The 25,061-nt window shown below is 39.4% G+C and overlaps 1 protein-coding gene across 1 annotated transcript in view; it reads right to left on the bottom strand.

Annotated features, from left to right (window-relative positions):
* LOC117317517 overlaps window positions 1–20,201 on the bottom strand; it is an 88,451-nt gene extending 68,250 nt beyond the window's left edge. Inside the window, exons 1-3 of the mRNA XM_033872332.1 lie at window positions 20,165–20,201; window positions 19,105–19,158; window positions 15,473–15,769 (exon numbers count right to left, since the gene is read on the bottom strand). Of these exons, the coding sequence (XP_033728223.1) occupies window positions 15,473–15,769; window positions 19,105–19,158; window positions 20,165–20,201 (388 nt within the window). The remainder of the gene's footprint in view (window positions 1–15,472; window positions 15,770–19,104; window positions 19,159–20,164) is intronic.
* Between the last annotated feature and the right edge of the window lie 4,860 nt (window positions 20,202–25,061).

Raw genomic sequence — 25,061 nt, 5'->3', positions numbered from 1 at the left:
AAAAAACCCCAGTAACAGAACTAGAGTACTGACACATCAGACAGACCCCAGTAACAGAACAAGAGTACTGACACATCAGACAGATCTCAAGTAACAGAACTAAAGTACTGACACATCACAGACCCCAGTAACAGAACTAGAGTACTGACACATCAGACAGACCCCAGTAACAGAACTAGAGTACTGACACATCAGACAGACCCCAGTAACAGAACTAGAGTACTGACACATCAGACAGACCCCAGTAACAGAACTAGAGTACCAACACATCAGACGGACCCAGTAACAGAACTAAAGTACTGACACATCACAGACCCCAGTAACAGAACTAGAGTACTGACACATCAGACAGACCCCAGTAACAGAACTAGAGTACTGACACATCAGACAGAACCCAGTAACAGAACTAGAGTACTGACACATCAGACAGACCCCAGTAACAGAACTAGAGTACTGACACATCAGACAGACCCAGTAACAGAACTAGAGTATCGACACATCAGACAGACCTCAGTAACAGAACTAGAGTTCTGACACATCAGACAGACCCCAGTAACAAAACTAGAGTACCAACACATCAGACAGACCCACGTAACAGAACTAGAGTACTGACACATCAGACAGACCCCAGTAACAGAACTAGAGTACCGACACATCAGACAGACCCCTGTAACAGAACTAGAGTACTGACACATGAGACAAACCCAAGTAGCAGAACTAGAGTACTGACAGACCTAACAACAGAATTAGAGTACTGACACATCAGACAGACCCCAGTAACAAAACTGGAGTACTGACATATCAGACAGACCTCAGTAACAGCACTAGAGTACTGACACATCAGACAGACCCCAGTAACAGAACTAGAGTACTGACACATCAGACAGACCCAAGTAACAGAACTAGAGTACCAACACATCAGACAGACCCCAGTAACAGAACTATAGCACTGACACATCAGACAGACCCCAGTAACAGAACTAGAGTACTGACACATCAGACAGACCCCAGTAACAGAACTAGAGTTCTGACACATCAGACGGATCCAGTAACAGAACTAGAGTACCAACACATCAGACAGACCCACGTAACAGAACTAGAGTACTGACACATCAGACAGACCCCAGTAACAGAACTAGAGTACCGACACATCAGACAGACCCCTGTAACAGAACTAGAGTACTGACACATGAGACAAACCCAAGTAGCAGAACTAGAGTACTGACAGACCTAACAACAGAATTAGAGTACTGACACATCAGACAGACCCCAGTAACAAAACTGGAGTACTGACATATCAGACAGACCTCAGTAACAGCACTAGAGTACTGACACATCAGACAGACCCCAGTAACAGAACTAGAGTACTGACACATCAGACAGACCCAAGTAACAGAACTAGAGTACTGACACATCAGACAGACTCCAGTTACAGAACTAGAGTACTGACACATCAGACAGACTCCAGTAACAGGACAAGAGTACTGACACTTCAGACAGACCCCAGTAACAGAACAAGAGTACTGACACATCAGACAGACCCCAGTAACAGAACTAGAGTACTGACACATCAGACAGACCCCAGTAACATAACTAGAGTACTGACACATCAGACAGACCCCAGTAACAGAACTAGGGTACTAACACATCAGACAGACCCCAGTAACATAACTAGAGTACTGACACATCAGACAGACCCCAGTAACAGAACTAGAGTACCGACACATCAGACAGACCCCAGTAGCATGACTAGAGTACCGACACATCAGACAGACCCCAGTAACAGAACTAGAGTATTGACACATCAGACAGACCCCAGTAACAGAACTAGAGTACTGACACATCAGACAGACCCGAGTAACAGAACTAGAGAACTGACACATCAGACAGAACCCAGTAACAGGACTAGAGTACCAACACATCAGACAAACCCAAGTAACAGAACTAGAGTACTGACACATCAGACAGACCCCAGTAACAGAACTAGAGTACCGACACATCAGACAGACCCCTGTAACAGAACTAGAGTACTGACACATGAGACAAACCCAAGTAGCAGAACTAGAGTACTGACAGACCTAACAACAGAATTAGAGTACTGACACATCAGACAGACCCAAGTAACAAAACTGGAGTACTGACATATCAGACAGACCTCAGTAACAGCACTAGAGTACTGACACATCAGACAGACCCCAGTAACAGAACTAGAGTACTGACACATCAGACAGACCCAAGTAACAGAACTAGAGTACTGACACATCAGACAGACTCCAGTTACAGAACTAGAGTACTGACACATCAGACAGACTCCAGTAACAGGACAAGAGTACTGACACTTCAGACAGACCCCAGTAACAGAACAAGAGTACTGACACATCAGACAGACCCCAGTAACAGAACTAGAGTACTGACACATCAGACAGACCCCAGTAACATAACTAGAGTACTGACACATCAGACAGACCCCGGTAACAGAACTAGGGTACTAACACATCAGACAGACCCCAGTAACATAACTAGAGTACTGACACATCAGACTGACCCCAGTAACAGAACTAGAGTACCGACACATCAGACAGACCCCAGTAGCATGACTAGAGTACCGACACATCAGACAGACTCCAGTTACAGAACTAGAGTACTGACACATCAGACAGACTCCAGTAACAGGACAAGAGTACTGACACTTCAGACAGACCCCAGTAACAGAACAAGAGTACTGACACATCAGACAGACCCCAGTAACAGAACTAGAGTACTGACACATCAGACAGACCCCAGTAACATAACTAGAGTACTGACACATCAGACAGACCCCGGTAACAGAACTAGGGTACTAACACATCAGACAGACCCCAGTAACATAACTAGAGTACTGACACATCAGACTGACCCCAGTAACAGAACTAGAGTACCGACACATCAGACAGACCCCAGTAGCATGACTAGAGTACCGACACATCAGACAGACCCCAGTAACAGAACTAGAGTATTGACACATCAGACAGACCCCAGTAACAGAACTAGAGTACTGACACATCAGACAGACCCGAGTAACAGAACTAGAGAACTGACACATCAGACAGAACCCAGTAGCAGGACTAGAGTACCAACACATCAGACAAACCCAAGTAACAGAACTAGAGTACTGACACATCAGACAGACCCCAGTAACAGAACTAGAGTACTGACACATCAGACAGACCCCAGTAACAGAACCAGAGTATTGACACATCAGACAGAGCCCAGTAACAGAACTAGAGTACTGACACATCAGACAGACCCACGTAACAGGACTAGAGAACTGACACATCAGACAGAACCCAGTAACAGAACTAGAGTACCGACACATCAGACAGACCCCAGTAACATAACTAGAGTACTGACACATCACACAGTACCCAGTAACAGAACTAGAGTACCAACACATCAGACAGACCCCAGCAACAGAACTAGAGTACTGACACATCAGACAGACCCCAGTATCAGAACTAGAGTACCGACATATCAGGCAGACCCCAGTAACAGAACTAGAGTACTGACACATCAGACAGACCCCAGTAACAGGACTAGAGTACTGACACATCAGACAGACCCCAGTAACAAAACTAGAATACTATATCATTGATGCAAAATCTGTTCCCCTTCCCCAAAGAATGTTTCTGACCAAATGGGGTTCAAATCCATTCTAAACTTCATGACTAGTAGCGATTTGAAGGAATTACCTCTATTTCCCCTATGGGGCCCCTGCCCTTTTACCCCTCAGGGACCAGAGTCACTGTTTATGCAAAATCCATTCCCTTTCCCCCAATTATGTTTCTGACCAAATTGGGTTCAAATTTACATCTTTTCATAACTTGATGACAAGTAGCGATTTAAAGGAATTACCTCTATTTCCCCTATGGGGCCCCGCCCCTTTGGCACCTCCGGGCTCAGAGTCACCATTTAAGCAACATCTGATCCCCTACCGCTAAGAATGTTTCTGACCAAATTTGAAAAAAAAACAAAACTTTTTGTTTTGACTAGCAGTGATTTGAAGCAAATGTTGACAATCGCCGCGCCATGACATAAGCTCACTTTGTTTTGATGTTATGTTGTAAATATAAATTATTATTGTTCAAGGGTTCATAAGATATCTTGTATATGGCCTTTTTTTTATTTCTGAGGAGGTCTTTTACCCTTTATCTTAAATTTGTTAAAGCTTGTGTTTTCCTGATTTTTCCAAAGGAACCCATACCTTCCATTTATAAAATATTAGATCTCCTTTGCCCAATGATGCTCCAGGATAAAATTTCATCAAATCCATTTAGTCATTCAAGACTAGTAGCAATTTAAAAGGATTTGCCCCGCCCTTCTTGCCTCAGAAGGGTCAAAGTCACCATTTATATAAAATCTGTTCCCTTATCCCCAAGGATGTTTCTCACCAAATTTGATTCAAACCCATTCAGTACTTGGTGACAAGAAGCGATTTAGAGGATTTTCCCATATTCGTTTAGCCCCTCTGGTCTCAAGGTGGTCACAGCCACCATCTATGCAAAATATGTTTCCCTTCCCCAATGATGTTTCTGACCCTTGGGGGCAGGTGAGCTGTAAAATTTTGATTTCCGAAGGATGAACTGTTAATGCAAATGACACATATACTTGCGTGAGTACAGATATACAGATAGACGGGGGGGGGGGGGGGGTCATAAACTTCCATGCAGACACCTATTGAGGACCCAAAGATGGATGGATGGATGGACATATGTATGTTTAGTGGTTTATGTTTTTTTCTGTGTAGGTCCAGGGGCCTGGCGAGGAGACTGGTGAATCGAATCGATAGCTCAGTTGATGTGGCTAGTGTTGATATGACCATCACTGATACTGGGCTCTCGGAATAATTGATCAGTCTATAAAATGTAGCTTACACTAAAGAAAAATGGAATGCAAGTACTTAAGTATGTATCCTTCATTGTCTCTTGTTGTTTTCGTTTCCCCTAGTCATTTGATATAACTTGCATGCTGTGATATATTACTGTGTTTTTGTTATACATTTTCTCTGTATTTTACTTATGTTTAGTCGTAAAGCTCTACAGATCTAATGTTTAACATATATAACTTTAAATAAATCTTCTTGCATCTAATACCAACACACTAGCCCCAAAGTCTATCATACCTTCCATGGCAATGCGAACTTCCTTCACAGCATCAACTTCTTCCAGCACAGCAGTATGGTGTTGCTTCAAAGCAGAAATGTCTTCCGTCACGGCAGCATGGTCTTGCTTCACAGCAGTAACGTCTTGCTTCACAGCAGTAACGTCTTGCTTCACAGCAGTAATGTCTTGCTTCACAGCAGTAACGTCTTGCTTCACAGCAGTAACATCTTGCTTCTCAGCAGTAACGTCTTGCTTCACAGCAGTAACGTCTTGCTTCTCAGCAGTAAGGTGTTGCTTCACAGCAGTAACGTCTTGCTTCACAGCAGTAACGTCTTGCTTCACAGCAGTAACATCTGCACTCACAGCAGTAAGGTGTTGCTTCACAGCAGTAACATCTGCACTCACAGCAGTAAGGTGTTGCTTCACAGCAGTAAGGACTTCACTCACAGCAACAGTGCCTTGAAAATATGATACCATACCTTTAAGTTTATCTATGTCTGTTGTCACAGGTGTACAATGATTTTATGTCAGAACATCCTACATAACACACCTCTTAGGTTATCTATGTCTGTTTTCACATGTGTACAATTATTTTTTGTGAGAACATCCTACATATCATGCCTCTCACATCATCTCCTACACTGCGTGTCACTGAACTTATTAAGGTTCACCTACATGTAGGAGATTAAGGGGCAGTGGCATTTATCAAACGTACCTGCATAGGTGACTTTCATTTTGACCTACAACCATCATCAATGAAAAATCTGTTCTGATCTGATCTCCTAATATATACATTCAGCAGATTTATTTACAAAAGCAACACCAACACCTTAATAATCATATACAAGAGGCAATATATGTCTATGTTCAATTTATTAATAGCTTTATTTGTTAATGTCTAACACCGCTATATAGAGTTATGGGGAAGGGACCTCAACTGCTTTAAAGATAAAACCAAGAAACACAGTCAAGTCTCCCTCGGGAAGTTTAAAGACCCAAAGGATTGTTTCTACAACATGATTGTGTTTAAAGTCCCCTAGGTGTGGGGAAAGACCCAAGGGCCTATTTCTACAACATGAGTGTCGTTATCTCGTGGGGCCCAGCGATGCCATATATGGTTATAGGCTGTCGACAATGTTTTCAGATTGGTCCAAAAATGCAATACGACGGATCAAGGAGAACCTACATATGAAAATTGAGAATGATCCCGTCAGTCCTTTCTGAGAAATCTCGATAACAAACTTCAATTGTCAAAATCAAAGATGGCTGCCTGTCAGCCATGTTGTTATCTGATTGGTCCCAAAATGCAAAATGCATAACCTGGCACCAAAGAGAACTTAAATATAAAATTTGAAAAGGATCCCTTCAGTACTTTCTCAGAAATAGCGGTAACAAACTTCAATTGTCAAAATCCAAGATGGCTGACTGTCGGCCATGTTGTTTTCCGATTAGTCTCAAAATCCAATATGCATAACAAGGCAACGACGGGAACCTACATATGAAATTTGAGAAAGATCCCTTCATTACTTTCTGAGAAATAGCGATAACAAACTTCAATTGTCAAAATCCAAGATGGCTTCCTGTCACCCATGTTGTTTCCCGATTAATCTCAAAATGCAATATGCATGACTAGGATCAAAGGGGAACCTACATATGAAATTTGAGTAAGATCCCTTCAGGGTTTTCTCAGAAATAGCGGTAACAAACTTCAATTGCCAAAATCCAAGATGGCTGCCTGTCGGCCATGTTGTTTTCTAATCGGTCCCAAAATGAAATATGCATAACTAGGCACCAAAGGGAACCTACATATTAAATTTGAGAAAGATCCCTTCAGTACTTCCTCAGAAATAGCGATAACAAACATCAATTGTCAAAATCCAAGATGGCTGCCTGTCGGCTATGTTGTTTTCCGGTCAGTTACAAAATACAATATGCATAACTAGGCACCAAAGGGAACCTACATATGAAATTTGAGAAAGATCCCTTCAGTATTTTCTCAGAAATAGCGATAACTAAAATCCAATATGGCTGCCTGTCGGCCATGTTTGTTTCAGATCGGTCACAAAATGCAATATGCATAACTAAGCACCAAGGGAAACCTATATATGAAATTTAAGAAAGATCCCTTCAGTAATTTCTCAGAAATAACGATAACAAACTTGAATTGTCAAAATCCAAGATGGCTGCCTGTCTGCCATATTGTTTTCTGTTTGGTCTCAAAACGCAATATGCATAACTAAGCACCAAGGGAAACCTACATATGAAATTTGAGAAAGATTCCTTCAGTACTTTCTCAAAAATAGCGATAACAAACTTCAATAGTCAAAATCCAAGATGGCTGCCTGTCGGCCATGTTGTTTTCCGATTGATCTCAAAACGCAATATGCATAACTAGGCACCAAGGGAAACCTACATATGAAATTTGAGAATGATCCCTTCAGTACTTTCTGAGAAATAGTGATAACAAGAATTGTTTATGGACGGAGGGACGGACCACGAAAAAAAGCCCTTTATCCCAGGATACCACAGACCCAATATCAAGTTTCTGGGCCCCTTGGTTATTGAGAAGAAGTTGTTTAAATATTTTAGCCTAATTGGCCTCTGTGACCTTGAATGTTGGTCAAGGTCATTCAAATGAACAAACTTGGTAGCCCTTTATCCAAGCATGTTACATGTCTGATATAAGTCCCAGTGCCTCTTGGTTATTGAGGTGTCGTTTGATAATTTTTAGCCTATTGGATCCCAACTTTTACTATTTTGTAACTTTGCGACTTTATTTTAAATGAATAGATGAAAACTAGAACTGTCGCCAGGATGGCTGACTTATATCCCCGTAATCTGCACGAGTAAATGGTAAATTGGAACTCTTAATTAGAGGCTAACTAAGATAAGCGAGTAATATAGTAACCAGTTGCCATAGCAACCATAATTTCAAAAAAAGAAAGTGGCATGCACATCTACACATGGTCCTCTATATTCGTGTAAAGTTTCATTGAAATAGGCCCATCGGTTTTGGAGGAGTTGTCCGGACAAACTTAAAGTAATGGTTCTTATCAGAAAACCTGTTTATAGTGACCAGTTGCCATAGCAACCATAATTTTGAAAGAAAAGAAAGTGGCATGCACATCTACACATGGTCCTCTATATTTTTGTGAAGTTTTATTGAAATCAGCCCATCGGTTTAGGAGGAGTTGTCCGGGCAAACTTAAAGTTATGGTTCTTATCAGAAAACCTGTTTATAGTGAGCAATTGCCATAGCAACCATAATTTGAGAAAAAGAAAGTGGCATGCACATCTACACATGGTCTTCTATAATTGTTTGAAGTTTCATTGAAATCAGCCCTTCGGTTTAGGAGGAGTTGTCCGGACAATCTTAAAGTTATGGTTCTTATCAGAAAACCTGTTTATAGTGACCAGTTGCCATAGCAACAATAATTTTGTGAAAAATAAAGTGGCATGCACATCTACACATGATCCCCTATATTTGTGTGAAGTTTCATTGAAATCGGCCCATCGGTTTAGGAGGAGTTGTCTGGACAAAATGCGTCTACGGACGGACGGACGGGCGGACGGACAACCTGATTCCAGTATACCCCCCTAACTTCGTTGTGGGGGTATAAAAATAGGATATGTTGGGAAGACACCATGGCACCACTGGAATTGGCAGTCATTGTGGCCATCTTGGATTTTGGACCAACCCAAGCAAATACCAACACTTCTCCAGGACCATCTCTGGATAATTTCAGGAATGTTATAGAGCTGAATTCCACTGTTGGATCTTGTTACAAAATGGCCAACGTGGCTGCCATGTCAAAAAAGTTTAAAAGGGTAAAAAATAACACCACCTTTTTAGCTCCCTTTCCTTATTTTTTAACATTCCTACCAATTTTTAGTTCAATGGTACTAATGGAGCTGGAGAAGAATCTTAAAATGAGTTTTTCAAGATGGCTGCTATAGCGGTCATGTTGGAATACCGACGGACCGAAAAATAACAACACTTGGTCAGGACCTTCTCATGATCATTTTAGGTAAGTTAGACCTCAGTCCTATGGTTAAGGTGTCCCGAAACTTTAACACAAGCCCTTTACCTCTGCGTCACGAGTTTGAAACCCACGTGGGGCAGTTGCCTGGCACTGACCGTAGGCCGATGGTTTTTCTCCGGGTACTCCAGCTTTCCTCCATCTCCAAAACCTGGCACGTCCTTAAATGACCCTGGATGTTAATAGGACGTTAAACAAAAACAAACCAAACAGTCATACAGGTAAAATTTGAACTTACCTTCTCCAAATTCTCCTATCGTCGCTTGATTTTGGGCACAAGTAACTGTTTCAAATTCATCAGAAACATCTTCTTTTGACTTTTGTCTGTTTCTATCAATGTCTTCTAGCATTTTAAACAACATCCGGTTACTTTGGTCGACAGAAGCAAGCATGGCTGTAAACAAACAACATAGCATCTTTGTAGCCAATATTCAGCATTCTAACTCTAGAAATGACAGTTAAACTGACATAATTAAAGTACAATGCACAATGCCAGTGGATACTGCATATATATGCTTCATTAAGTTATCTAATAGTGTTCAAAATATATGTTCTGGACAAGATGGTGTTGGAAATTTTGTACACAATTGACCTTTGACCATGAAATCTCAGTGACCTCATTAAAGCACAATAAACAATGCCTATGGATTTGCTTCAAGTTCATACTTAAACTGTTTAATTTACAAAGATTTGTATTGAAATGATTGAGTCAGAATAACGACAACAGCAATGAAGAAGAAAACCAGACATAAAAGAAGGGGTCGGACCTCACTGTAGCATTTGGTATAAAATCACGAGTGAGTTACATAGATTTGTAATGTTGTCTTATTTTACTTCATGGTTTCATTTCAAATTTATGATGTAGACTGGCAAAAAACCCTTTGTTTCAAACCCCATCTACAACAGCTAGACTGGCCTGTTGGCCTTAATGACCATCTGACTCTAAATACCCTTGTACTATTGTAACATACATACTCAGTAGCAAGTTGTGTGGTACTGTTGGCCACGGCAGCCATCTGGGATTTCTAACCAACCCACAAAATAACAACACTTAGTCAGGACCATCTCAGAATCATTTCAGGCAAGCAAGATTGAGCTCATTCCTACCAATTTCCAACTCAATGACATCGGTGAAACAAGAAAAGAAGTTTAAATGGTGTTTTCTAAGATAACGGCAATCTTTGATTTTGACCCACTCCGAAAATAACAACCTTTGATAGAAACCATTTCAGGATTATTTCAGGCAAATCTGAGCTATATCCCACAGGTACCGGTGGAGGCTGAGGAGAAGTTTAAAATTAGTTTTTCAAGATGGCTGCCATGATGGATTTGGACTAACCCGAAAAATAAAAGTACTTGGTCAGGGCCATCTCAATTATTTCAGATAAAATAGAGCTGGATCACACTTGTGGAACTTGAGAAGAAGTTTTAAAATATGAAAACCATGATTGTGCAATCATGTTACAAAATGGCTACCATGGCTGCCATGCAAAAGTTGTTACCAGGTTTGAAGGACGACAAAATTTTGTTGACTCCCCTTCCTTAACATTCAAACCAGTTTTAATCTCAATGGTACCAGTGGAACTGGAGAAGACATTTATTTTTTTCAAAATAGTTGCCATAAGCCATCTTGGATTTCGGACTGACCGAAAATGTTTAAATCCCATTTGGATCCCATCTATAATACCATCAGAAGTATTTTCTCTTGGAGAGATTTGACTAATAGCACAAAAAGCCCCAAAATAGTTTGATAATCATTAATGCTGGTTATACTATTCATCCTCAAAACTACCTATGACATAATTTTAGGGCATGAACCTTCACATTTCACCTGTCGTAAGTTATATATTAGAGGTCTACAGGAAAATAGCAAATACAAACTAGAACTGTACATCAACTTATAAAACTAATAAAAGTTTGAACATAATTTATCTAAGGACTGATGAGACATTAGCCAGTACACAAAACCTGTGTATACTGGCTAGGTTACCATGGCAACCAAAATTATATATATATATTTAAACAAGAGGTCAGAGGGCCTGTATCTCAATGGTTCCAAAAATATAACCAAAGAAGAGGCCACTGGGCTTTAACGGTCACCTGCGAGTTTTTATAGATTTTAGCATATTTAACCCTGTGACCTTGAGTGACGGTTAAGGTCATCCATATGAACAAACTTGGTAGCCCTTTACCACAGCATACTATGGAACTAATATCAAGTCTCTTGGCCTCTTCGTTATTGAGAAGTCATTTAAAGATTTTAACCTTTTTGACCCCTGTGACCTTGAATGAAAGTCAAGATAATTCATTTTGACCAACTTGATATCCCTTCATCCCAGCATGCTACAGACCCAATTTAAAGTCCCTTGGCCTCTTGGTCATTGAGAAGTCATTGAAAGATTTTAGCCTATTTGACCCATGACCTGAATGTAGGTAAAGATCATTCATTTGAACCAACTTGGTATCCTTTCACCCCAGCATGCTACAGACCCAGTATCAAGTCCCTGAGCCTCTTGGTTATTGAGAAGTCATTTAAATATTTCAGTCTATTTGACCTATGACCTTGAATGTATGTCAAGGTCATTCATTTGAACAAACTTGGTAGCCCTTCATCCCAGCAAGCTACAAACCCAATATCAGGTCTCTGAGTATGTTTATTATTGGGAAGAAATTGTTAAGAAGTAAGTCCCTAGAGGTTGGAAAAGACCCTAGAGGATTTTTTTCGCAACACGATTGCGTTTATCTCTTCTCTTGGTGTCCAGCAATGCTATATCTGTTTATGGGGTGGGAATCTCAACGGTGTCAAAATACAAAAAGTCTTTTATAGCAATATAGCAAAAGTGCTCCCTTTAGGCACCGCTCCTCAGCACCCTTGCGGTCACCCGCACAATTTGCAGCTTTTCGAATCAACTAAAAATGCTACCAGTCATATATAAGTGATATTCATTGATTAGTTCCAGAGAAAAAGTCATTCATAGCAATATAGCCATTTGCTCCATTTTGGCCCTGCTCCTTAGCCCCCTAGGGGTCAGCTGGACCATTTGTTGAATTTTGAATCCCAACCCCCTAGGTATGCTACCAGCGAAATATTGGTGATATCTATTGATTACTGTACTTCCTGAAATTTGTTTATAGCAATATTAAAGGCAAATTGATCCTATTTGACCTGTCCCAAAGGCCCCTGGGGTCAGCCTCATCATTTGTATGAATTAAAATCCCAGCTACCTAGGGATTTTACCACTGAAATATAAATGTCAAACATTGCTCAGTCCAATGGAAGTTGTTAATATCAATATTGCCAAATGGACCTCTTTTGACCCTGCCCCTAAGCCCCCCTCCCCTCACAGGGGGCAGCACCCTACTTGTACAGTTTTGAATCCCTACCTCATAGGGGTGTTACCAGTCAAATATGAGTGATATCCATTCTTTAATTCCAGAGAAGTCGTTTATATCAATTCAGCCAAATCGACCCCCTTTGGCCCCTGATCTCAGGCCCCCGCAGGGTAAGCCCCACCATTTGAACAATTCTAAATCCCCAAACCTTAACGGTCACCTGAGATTTGAAATATATTTCAGTTAATTTAATTGACCCTTTTTGGCCCAACCCATCAGTTTAAAGGGTCAGTCGGGGCCAACATGTGGAAACCATTAAGCTTTCCTCCCATACTAATAATGTTAACCAAGCTAGAATGAATCCCAATAGAAATCCAAAAAAAAAATGTGATTTCCCTACATAAACTATATTAAAGTTTACTCCCTCCCCAGGGGCAAACATGAGACCCCAGGGTAATAAAATTCAACAATTTTGCTAAAGCACCTTAAGACCCTTTCATCTATGAAGAGTGTTTGATTATAATATCTGATAGTAGAGAAGAAGATTTTTGAAATTTCAGTCAATTTGACCCATTTTAGCCCCGCCCATCAGCATATGCAAGTCCTCAAACTGGAGATCTCCAGTTTGTCAACATTTGACCCTTTAGAGGTATGCAGTCCTTTTCAGAAAATAGCAACAATATTTTTTTTTTTTGATGTGCATATATGCAGACAAAGAACCATTGACAACGAAGAAGGACGATCTGAACAGCCGACTATCTGATGATGATGACCTTATCTTTTTATATTCATCGTCCAATTTTATATCACTTAAGGTAGACCGACCCTTCATGTTTCCTCTGATAGATCTCCTTAATTTTATTTTGATTTCAATGTTAATTATGCTCTTATCACAAAAAGCACATAAAAAACATATGTCACCACGTTCGTTTTACTACCAGGGCCACATAAAGATACGTATTAATTAATAGTTGAACCATATTTTTAAGGATTTTGGTAGATTTTATCTTTCCCCGGTAATATTCACCTAAACCATAAAAAGAAGTTTATATCCTATTTATATCATCAGTATGAGCAATATCATTCATAATTATTTGGGTGGTTAACAAAATATGGCTATTTTTATACGAAAAACCTGTAATTTTTAGTGAAAAATTGACTTAAAAAATACACGTTTATCTTTTTCCTGAAAAAATGAACAGAAAAATGACCCCCTTTTTTTGCTTAATTAAAAATTTCATATGTATGCTTAAAGAAAAAAATCAAAATAACACCTCACCATATTACTTTTCACACTATGGCCGTTTACTTTGCTGGTACCCCAAAACGTTTGCTTCGAGTATGGCTCAAATTATCAAATTAGAGCAGTAATCGACCCCTTTTGGCCGCGCCCCTAAGACCCACGGAGGGTCAGCCCCACCATTTGGACAATTTTGATTCCTCACCTAAAGTAGGTGCTACCAGGTAAATATTAGAGATATACATATTTTAGGTTCAGAGGAGAAGTTCTTTATATCAATTTAGCCAAATTGAACCCTTTTGGCCCCGCCCCTAAGACCCCCAGGGGTCAGCCCAACCATTTGTACAATTTTGATTCCTCACCCCATAGGGATGCTTTTGATCAAATTTGGTCAAATTCCAATCAGCGGTTATGAAGAAGAAGTCAATTGTTGATCGACGGACGGATGGACGGACGGATGATAGCCAGACGGACGATGGACGCCAGATGAGCTAATAATCATATACATGTACAAACTGTTGAATGTATACATTTGGAGATCAGATTTGAACAGATTTGTCATTGATGTAAGATTGTAATATGCATAACTAGGCACCAAGGGGAACCTACATATGAAATTTGAGAAAGATCCCTTCAGTACTTTCTCAGAAATAGCGATAACAAACTTCAATGGTCAAAATCCAAGATGGCTGCCTGTCGGCCATGTTGTTTTCCGATCGATCCCAAAATGCAATATCCATAACAAGGCACCAAGGGAAACCAACATATGAAATTTGAGAAAGATCCCTTCAATACTTTCTCAGAAATAGCGATAACAAACTTCAATGGTCAAAATCCAAGATGGCTGCCTGTCTGCCATGTTGTTTTCCGATCGATCCCAAAATGCAATATGCATAACTAGGCACCAAGAGGAACCTACATATGAAATTTGAGAAAGATCCCTTCAGTACTTTCTCAGAAATAGCGATAACAAACTTCAATGGTCAAAATCCAAGATGGCTGCCTGTCGGCCATTTTGTTTTCCGATCGGTCCCAAAATGCAATATGCATAACTAGGCACCAAGAGGAACCTACATATGAAATTTGAGAAAGATCCCTTCAGTACTTTCTCAGAAATAGCGATAACAAACTTCAATGGTCAAAATTTAAGATGGCTGCCTGTCGGCCATGTTGTTCTTCGATCGGTCCCAAAATGCAATATGCATAACTAGGCACCAAGGGGAACCTACATATGAAATTTGAGAAAGATCCCTTCAGTACTTTCTGAGGATTAGCGATAACAAGAATTGTTTACGGACTCCTAGTTTGACAGCAACTGTTGGAAAAATAATTATAAACAGCCAGTTAACAGGTAGGTCAGTTCTACCTGTATTACCAGAATTCCTAATAAGAGGCCCATTGGCCTTGAGAGTCACATAAGTTTATAAATATTTCTGTCAATTTGATCCTTTCTGCCCAGCTAATCTATCAGCTAGAATTGCTAGAATTATTTCAACAGGAAATCCATCAAATGATAGTTAAATATGATTTTCCTATATGAACTATAGTAAAGCTTGACCCTTCTCAAGGGGCAAACGTGCGAGTCCAGGGTAATGAAAAACATAATAATGGTAGAGCACCTTAAGACCCTTCCATCTATGACTTGATTCTAACTTTATTTGGGTCTTGAGAATAAGATTTTTGAAATTTCACTCAGATGTAATATACAAATGTATACTTACACACTTTAAGTTGTACAACATCTCCATACACTGATTTTCCATTGGCTTCTGCCGTGCATTGGTAGTAACCTTCATCCACTAGCTTGTTTGGGTTTTTTATCACAAGTGTAGGCGCTTCCACACCAGAAAAGTATTTATTATTGTCAATAAGAACTCTTGTCTCTGGTGGTGATCTTTTGTCTCTTTTCCATTCAATACTGTTTGGTACAGGATCCACGTTACAGTTAATGAATGCTGCTTCAGATTCTTCCTGTGTCTTATATATTCGCTTATGCGTCGAAATTACCATTTCTTTTGCTAAAAATAAAATCAAACATTTTTAAAATTCCAATTTAACTGCTGTAATTTTCACTAGAAACTATACATGCTTGAGTATAAATTTAACAACTAAGTTCAGAACCAAAAAAAAAAAAAAGACCCAATATCAGCCAAATATCAGGTCTCTTGACCTTTTGGTTATTGAAAAGAAGTCATTGAAGTATTTTAGTCTGTTGGACCTCTGTGACCTTGAATGAAGGTCAAGGTCATTTGTTTGAACATACTTCGTAGCCCTGCACCCCAGAATGATACAGATCCAAAAGCCGGTCTCTGGGCCACTTGGTTATCGAGAAGAAGTTGGTTACAGATTTTAGCCTTTTTGAGTTCTGTGATCTTGAATAAAGGTTATGGTCATTCTTTTGAACAAGCTTGGTAACCTATCAACCCATTTACTACATACCCATTACTAGCTTCAACGGTCCGTGTTGATGTGTGTTGGAATATTGTTTTTTGATAAAAACTCATCAATAAAGGTATGTTTTTATCTAAATGTGTCATACATTTCATTCACGTTTTCATATTGATTGTTGTATTAGCTGTGTTCAAGGGTAAGTCGCGTCTCAATCAATCAATTAACTTGTGGAACTTACAAAGCGACGACTGCATGTGTTCCTGTGTAACTAGGTGAGGCTGTTCTCAGAAAATACCTATTCAAACAAAGACTATATCTCAGGTAGGTGATCGAATCCTGTCACTTAGCCATAGAGCTTTTAATCCCCGTGTATACGTGTCCACAGGACATGGCTTCTACTAAATATGTGGACTTTCGTAGCGTAATGAACATATCAATTACATAACTAAAGGAAAGTGCCAAAATGTAACACACATGATGGTAAACGCCATGATTTGATAAAAATTTAACCACACATTTTAAGTAAAAAACGTCTTGGCGAGGGTAAAATATCCCAAAGTACGGTATTTGAAAATTTGAGCCTATTTGATCCCTCTGGCCTTGAACGTCTGTCAATGTCATTCTTTTGAACAAACTTTGTAGCCATTCAACCCAGCATGCTACAGACCCAATATCAATTCCAAATGCCTCTTGGTTATTGAGAAAATGGCTAAAGATTTTAGTCTTTTTGAATCTTGTGACCTTGTATGAAGGTCAAGGTCATTCATTTGAACAAACTTGGTAGTCCATCATCCCAGCATACTACAGACCTAATAAGAGGTATCTGGGTCTCTTGGTTATTGAGAAAAAGTTATTCAAACATTTTAGACTATTTGACCCCTGTGAGCTTGAATGTTGGTCAAGGTCATTCATTGGAACATTCACACCAGAATGCTACAGACCCAATATCAACTCCCTGGGCCTCTTTGTTATTGAGAAGTCCTTTGAAGATTTGTTTGCCTATATGACCTTTGTGATCTGGAATGCAGGTCAAGGTAATTCATTTAATAAAAACCTGCCCTTGAAAAAGGCCCTTTATCCCAGGATACCACAGACCCAATATCAAGTTTCTGGGCCCCTTGGTTATTGATAAGAAGTTGTTTAAATATTTTAGCCTAATTGGCCCCTGTGCCATTGAATGTTGGTCAAGGTCATTCAATTGAAAAAACCTGGTAGCCCCTTATCCAAGCATGTTACATGTCTGATATAAGTCCCAGGGCCTCTTGGTTATTGAGAAGTCGGCTGATAATTTTTAGCCTATTTGATCCCACTGACCTTGAATACAGGTCAATGTCATTCATTTGAACAAGCTTCTAAGCCGTTTACCCCAGCATGCCACATAACCAATATCATCTCTGTGCCTTATGATTATTGACGACAGACGGTCAGACGACGGACGCCACACATTCAGGTAGGTGAGCCAAAAAAAAACATTTCAGAAATTGATTCTAACAAATTTCCGTTAAACCATATTAAACTCTTCAAGCATGGTTTGTCAGTTAGTTAGGATATGTAACAGATTCCCAATGTCCGGTCTAGATATCTGATGTAAAATCTGACACAGGTTTCACTGTCTTGTGTATATCTATATAGATGTCTTATACACAATCTGACACAGGTTTCACTGTCTTGTGTATATCTACCAGTATATAGATGTCTTGTACACAATATGACACAGGTCTCACTGCCGTAAGTATAGATATATAGATGTCTTATACACAATCTTATATCAATTCATTATGTTTATAATTCATATACTGCTTTTTTGACATCATATCGAACATCAACAAGAGGCCCAGAGGGCCTGCATCGCTCACCTGGATTTCATGAGATATGAAACAAGAATGATGATTAAGTATATTTGTCACTGGTATTGCTATGTCAATATATCATAGTCATTTTATATGGGTACATGAGGTTTTTATGCCAAAAAATGCAATAATCCATGAAATGAAATTGACTTTTGGCGCAATCCAAGATACTACCACACAAATGTGAGCGATATCCATTGCTTAATTTCAGAAAAGTTGTTTAAACCAATTGACCCCTTTTTGACCCCACCCTCTGCACCCAGAGGTCATTTCCTTCCGTTATAAAATTTTGAACCCAAAAGGATGCTACCAGTCAAATATGAGCTGTTTCATAGGAGAAGATGTTGTTCATATCAATTTAGCCAAATCGACCCTTTTTGACCCCACCCCTTAGTCCCCTGGGGAGGGGGGAGAGAGGTCAACCCCAAAATTTTTACAATTTTGAATCCCCACCCAATGACCATGCTACCATACATGAGTGATATTCATTGCTTAGTTTCTGAGAAGAAGTTCTTTATATCAATTCTGCCAAAATGACCCCTTTTGGCCCCGCCTCTTAGCTCCCCGGGGGTCAGCTCTGTCATGTACCCCCAGTATACAGTTTTGATTCCCTACCCAGGGGGTTGTACCAGGCAAATGTGAGCGATATCCATTGCTCAGTTTCAGAGAAGAAGTCGTTTATATCAATATAGCCCAATTGACCACATTTGGCCCCGCCCCTCAGGCCCCCAGGGGGTCAGCCCCATCATTTGTACAATTTTGAATCCCCACCCTATAGTGATATTACCAGGCAAATATGAGTGATATCCATTGCTTGGTTTCAGAGCAGAAGTCGTTTATATTGATATAGCCAAATTGACCCCTTTTGGCCCCGCCCCTCAGACCCCTGAGGGGTCAGCCCCATCATTTGTACAATTTTGAGTCCACACCCTATATGGATGCTTTTGACAAAATTTCATCAAATTCTGATCAGTGGTTACGAAGAAGAAGTCAATTGTTGACGGACGGACGACGGACGCAACGGTATGTCATAAGCTCACCTTGGTCCTTCGGACCAGGTGAGCTAACAATCACAAAGATAAACATAAGGCTTTATCCTTCTCACTACCAACCTCTAATCTGGTTTCTATCTCTTTCGGTTGTAGGTTTCTTTGCTGCCGGTGGTCCTGTAAGTAAATGAATGGTTACATACCAGAAAAAAATACTTATAGACAACCAAAATTTCATTAATCAGCTTTGACACCATCAGGTACCAAACTGTTCCAACCAGACATGCATCAAATGATAATCATTTTTGATATCAGAAGGAGCTTGGCGCCTAGCATTGAATGATATTTATTGGTTCTATTTAAGACTGATGTTTTCTAAATCCATTCCTTCTTCCCCTATAATAATCTAAAGATCTAAAAGAATGTTTTGAGAAATATAGATAATAAACTTCAATTGTCAAAATCAAAGATAGCTGCCATTTTCTCCTGATCAGATTCAAAAGTGAATGAAAATTAGGGACCAGGGGGAACCTAATGTGACGTAGTTTTCAAGAAAAAGTGATAACAAACTTCAATTCTCAAAATCTAAGATGGCGATGGTGGCCATTTGTTTTATAAACAAGCTCAAAATATATCTGCACAACAAAACAGGGGTAACTTTTGAGAAATATCCCTTGAGTAGTTTTCAAGAACTGTAAGCTGACGGCTAATTTTAATACCCCCATTACCCCTTATTTGTGGCCAAGATAACCAAATGACATATATTGTTTAGAGGCCTCTTATTTCTATAATACAGAAAATCTGTGTATAGTAATATGGTTATCATGACAACTAATACTGTTGTGATTAATCTGATTGGTGATTGTACGAAATCATAATGAGGTATGCGCTATTGTTGTGACGTCATACAGTGGTGATCATTTTGCCAGGTATTGTAGGGTGGTCGGGTATGTCTGTAGCAGTGTTTTATAATTAGAAGAATGGTAAGGCGATATTTTGTTATATGTAGTTCTGCTTCTTTGCAGTGAGTCGGGTGATAGGAGGTGTGTGGTGAGGTAGTTGTGTTTATCCGTAAAAATCATATAGATGTCGTCTATGAATTTGAAGTGTACACTTGATGTGGCATTGTGCTGGGCATTTGATGTTTAAGGTCATCCATAAAGATATTTGCAAACAAGATTGCCACTTTCGTGCCACTTTGGTGCCACTTTGGTGTCCATGCTGGTTCCCCAGTTCGAAGCTAATGCTTATTATTAAAAAGTTAAGTAATTGTAATGTAAGACCAGTTTGGGTAGATCCAGTATGTTGTAACTAGCCAGGGTTAATGTTAAATGAAAGTTCATGCATCAACTCGTAGAACTTCATGGCTAGATTTGTTGGTGAACAGTGAAGTAACATCTATTATAACCACGATGTAACCCTTGGGTAATAGTGAAGGTTTTCTATTTTGTTTATAAAACCGGTAGTGTCTTTGATGTGGCAGGGAATAAGGGGCACACACAGTTTGATTACAACCAGACATTAAGAAGCTGTGTTACCAATGGGTATCAAACTTTTACAACCAGACATCAATCAGCTGTGATACTATTGGGTACAAAACTGTTACAACCAGCCATCAATCAGCTGTGATACCGTTGGGTACGAAACTCTTACAACCAGACATCAATCAGCTGTGATACCATTGGGTACCAAACTGTTACAACCAGATATCAATCATCTGAAATATCATTGGGTACTAAACTGTTACAACTTGACATTACTCAGCTGTGATACAAATGGGTACCAAACTGTTACAACCAGACATCAATCAGCTGTGATACCATTAGTACCAAACTGTTACAACCAAACATCAATCAGCTGTGATACCATTGGGTACCAAACTGTTACAACCAGACATCAATCATCTGTACATGTGATACCATTGGGGACCAAACTGTTACAACCAGAAATCAATCATCTGTGATACTATTGGTACCAAACTGTTACAACCAGACATCAATCAGCTGTGATATCATTGGGTACAAAACTGTTACAACCAGACATCAATCATCTGTGATACTATTGGTACCAAACTGTTACAACCAGACATCAATCAGCTGTGATACCATTGAGTACCAACCTGTTACAACCAGACATCAATTAGCTGTGATACCATTGGGTACCAAACTGTTACAACCAGACATCAATCATCTGTGATACTATTGGTACCAAACTGTTTCAACCAGACATCAATCAGCTGTGATACCATTGGGTACCAAGCTCTTACAACCAGACATCAATCAGCTGTGATACCATTGGGTACCAAACTGTTACAACCTGACATCAGTCAGCTGTGATACCATTGGGTACCAAACTGTTACAACCTGACATCAGTCAGCTGTGATACAATTCCAGACATCAATCAGGTGTGATATCCATTGGGTACAAAACTGTTACAACCAGATATCAGTCAGCCCCGATACCATTGGGAACCAAGTGTTGCAAGCAGAAACTGAGTACCTCTGATACAATATTACAAGGACATGTCCATCATGGCTTAGTCATTCTCCAACAGATACAGAAGTTAAAAACCCATGACATCTGATTTCCTTTCTTTCCCAATATTGATACAAACTATGTTCAAAGCAATTAGACATTTCAGTTGAAAGTTGCTTTATCAATGTTGAAGAGAGTAAACAGTATCACAAGCCAGGAAGGTATGTCATTGAATGGCTTATTACAATCAAGTTTATTCCTAAAGAGAATTTCATATTTAATAACAAGTAAATAAGATTAGACTAACCTTCAAACAGGAGTTCCTTTATCTTAATCGGAAGTGTCCTTAACAACCCCGGCTGAATTACCACATCAACTTTGAGGAGTGCATCATAGAGTTTATCAAAGGAACCTTCCATAGGATCAATCTGTCCTTTCGCCCTCAGCTTCTCAAGTATGTCTCCAATATATGTAATGTCCTCACCACGAAAGTTGATGAGGTAACAATGGGTCCAGTGCTGTCAAAAGTTTCTTCCACGGCAATTTCTTATCTGGGTTTAAAATATTACTCAGATGGAGCACCATCTCAGTATATAATGTTCTTATTTTGGTCTGCTGATCATCATCAGCTTGGGACGTCTGTTTGAATGAAAAAAAGGTTTAGTATTTGACTGTCAGCCGAGGACATCTGTAGAAATGACAAACAGGGGGATTAGTATTTGAATGTAAGCTGAGGACAGCTGCAGAAATGATTAAAAGAAGAATTGATATTTGACCGTCAGTCAAAGACATCTGTCCATCAAAATGTTTGATGTCCAGAGTCAGAGAAGAGGTCCATACTTAGTTTAGCCATATATATTTCATTTCAATAGGGATACCTAAAATGCCTCGACTTCCAACAAAGAAGAATACTACTTACATTTGCTTTTTCGGCCATCCTCTTTTTATGGAGCTACTTCTTTCAGCTGTACTGAAAATAAAGTACTAAGGAGGTGATATTGAGCAATGTGATTGCAAATCGATGACAATTGATATAATGATGACACATTCTTGTGGAAATAAGAATGATTTGTCCCTTTCTACAGATATTCAATCATGTGCTGGTACCATTTTGTGATTTAAGTCTGATTTTGAAAAGTAGCGTTCTTAACTAAACTATCTACTCAATGTTAGAATGTTGCGGTATTTATAAATTCTAAAAAAGCTTCACTGAAATTAATTCCTATGTGGCAGAGTTGCACATGTGGCATGAGCGAAGACAAAACAGAGGTTAAATGGGTCATTCTGACAGACATAAATATTGGGAGGCAAAAATGTCTATTTTTCTTAAGATTTAACACATTAAAAAGCATGTATCCTCTCCATCAACGCAAAGTTAAAAAGAGGTACCTTCGACCTGTATTGTTCGCCTAAAAAATTCAATGAAAGTCTTAATATAATATATATACATGTATAACAAATATTTTTTTCCAATTGCAGAACTATGTATTGTAGTCAACTGACATATTTAGGCTTTCTGACTCCAATGAAGAATCTAGAAATTAAACAGGGACCAGATTCCTGTCAAAAAATGAAGAATTTAAAAAAAAATTGCTATCTTTCCCCTATTGGACCAAACTTTTCCTGTCCAACTTTCTGGAAGTCACACTCCTCATTTATACAACCTTGAATCTCCTTTGTCCATTAAATTTAAGAACAAATTTAATCAAAATCCATTCAGTAATTTAGGACGAGAAGCAAATCAAAGGATTTACAACTATATCCCCTATTGCATACCCTGCACCTCCAGCCGAAGGAGGGATAATCTAGCCATTTATGCAAAATTGGTTCCCTTTCCGTTATTTATGAATGCTTCCGACCATTTGGTTATATTCCACTTAAAGGACTTCTTTATTACCTCATTTGGGGCCCGGCCCCTCCGGCCCCTCTGGCCCCAGGGGTTCCAGAGTCACCATTTATATACGTAACCTCCTTCCTCTAAGAATGCGTCTGATCAATTTGGTAAAATTCAATTCAGTCCTTTATGACTAGTAGCAATTTAAACAAAAAAGTTGCAAAAGAGACCCATGAAACAGACGGACGGAGGACGGACACTGCACCATGCCATAATTTTACCAGCCCTTTGAGAGGGCGAAGTAGCTAACAAAACAATTTGACAGGTTATATTACCCACCATATGTAGGTCGAAGGTCAGAATGTATGTTTGACTATGATACATGCAAGAGTGCCTCGCCAATCAATCTCAATTGAAATAGGTTAAAGGTAAAACTAGAGGGCAGATTGACAAATAGTGTGTGACATAAATTTCCGGATAGGCTAAATTGCGAAAGGACAAATAACAATCACGTATTCCCTCTTGGTTTTCAGTGGGGGACTAACAAGCTTCTATGCTAAAATTACTTCCTTAATTTTCAACTTATTTTTCTGTTTTTCACAATATGCGATCAAATATAAAAACAGATATTTCCTCGTAAGGATAAACACTGATAAGAGGCCAATGGGCCTTAACGGTCACCTGACTCTAAAGACCCTGGTACTATTGTAGTATAAATACTCATTAAGTGTAGTTGGCCATGGCAGTCGTCTTAGATATTGGAACGACCAGAAAAATAACAACACTTTGTCAGGACCATCTAAAGATCATTGTAGCCAGGTTTGAGTTGAATGCCACTGGTGGAACATGAGAAGAAGTTTACAATAGGTGCTGATTATTCAGTAAAATCATGATTGCGCAATCATGTTACAATATGGCCGCCATGGCTGTTATGTCAAAGTTTTTATGAGGCAACAACAACAATTTCTTGGCTCCCTTTCCTTAACATCCTCACCGATTTTCAGTTAAATGACACCAGTGGAAATGGAAAAAAAAGCATAGAATATTTTTTTCAAGATGGCTGCTATGGCGGCCATCTTTGATTTCGAACCGACCTGAAAAATAATAACACTTGGTCAAGACTATCGCAGGATCATTCCTGGTAAGTAAGAGCTGAATCCCAATGGTGGAACTTGAAAAGAAGTTTGAAATAGGTGTTGTTTAGGAAAATCATGATTGCGCAATTATGTTACAAAATGATCGCCGTGCAGCTGGCTGCCATAGTTTTTACCAGGCCAAAAAGCAACACTTTGTTGGCTCCCCTTCCTTAACAACCTTACCAGCTCAATGGCATCAGTGGAACTATAGAAGTAGTTTAAAATGTGTTTTTCATCTTGCTTTTCGTACAGACCCGAACTAGGACGACACCGGGTGCCAACTCTCCAAAATTGGGCAATATTAATATTTCAAATTTGATATACAAATGTTGATAACGTACATCTACAATGTATAAGGATTGTTGCCAGCAAGTTTTGTTGTAATCACTTCAATAGTTTAGGAAGAGTAGCTGGCAGATCGTGGTGTCAACAGACGGACGGACGGACGGGCAACCTGATTCCAATATCAAAATAAGAACACTTGGTCATGACCATCTCAGGCAAGTTTCAGCTCAATTGCAGCATTGGAACTTGAGAAGAAGTTTAGAATATTTATCACAAGATAACTGCCATGGTGGCCATCTTGGAATTCGGACCTACCCAAAAAATAACAGCACCTGGTCAGGACCATCTAG

This window comes from Pecten maximus, chromosome 19 (assembly GCF_902652985.1).
Source record: "Pecten maximus chromosome 19, xPecMax1.1, whole genome shotgun sequence".
Classification (NCBI taxonomy): domain Eukaryota; kingdom Metazoa; phylum Mollusca; class Bivalvia; order Pectinida; family Pectinidae; genus Pecten; species Pecten maximus.
Note: the sequence above shows the minus strand (reverse complement) of the source record. Positions and strands in the feature narration are given on the sequence as shown.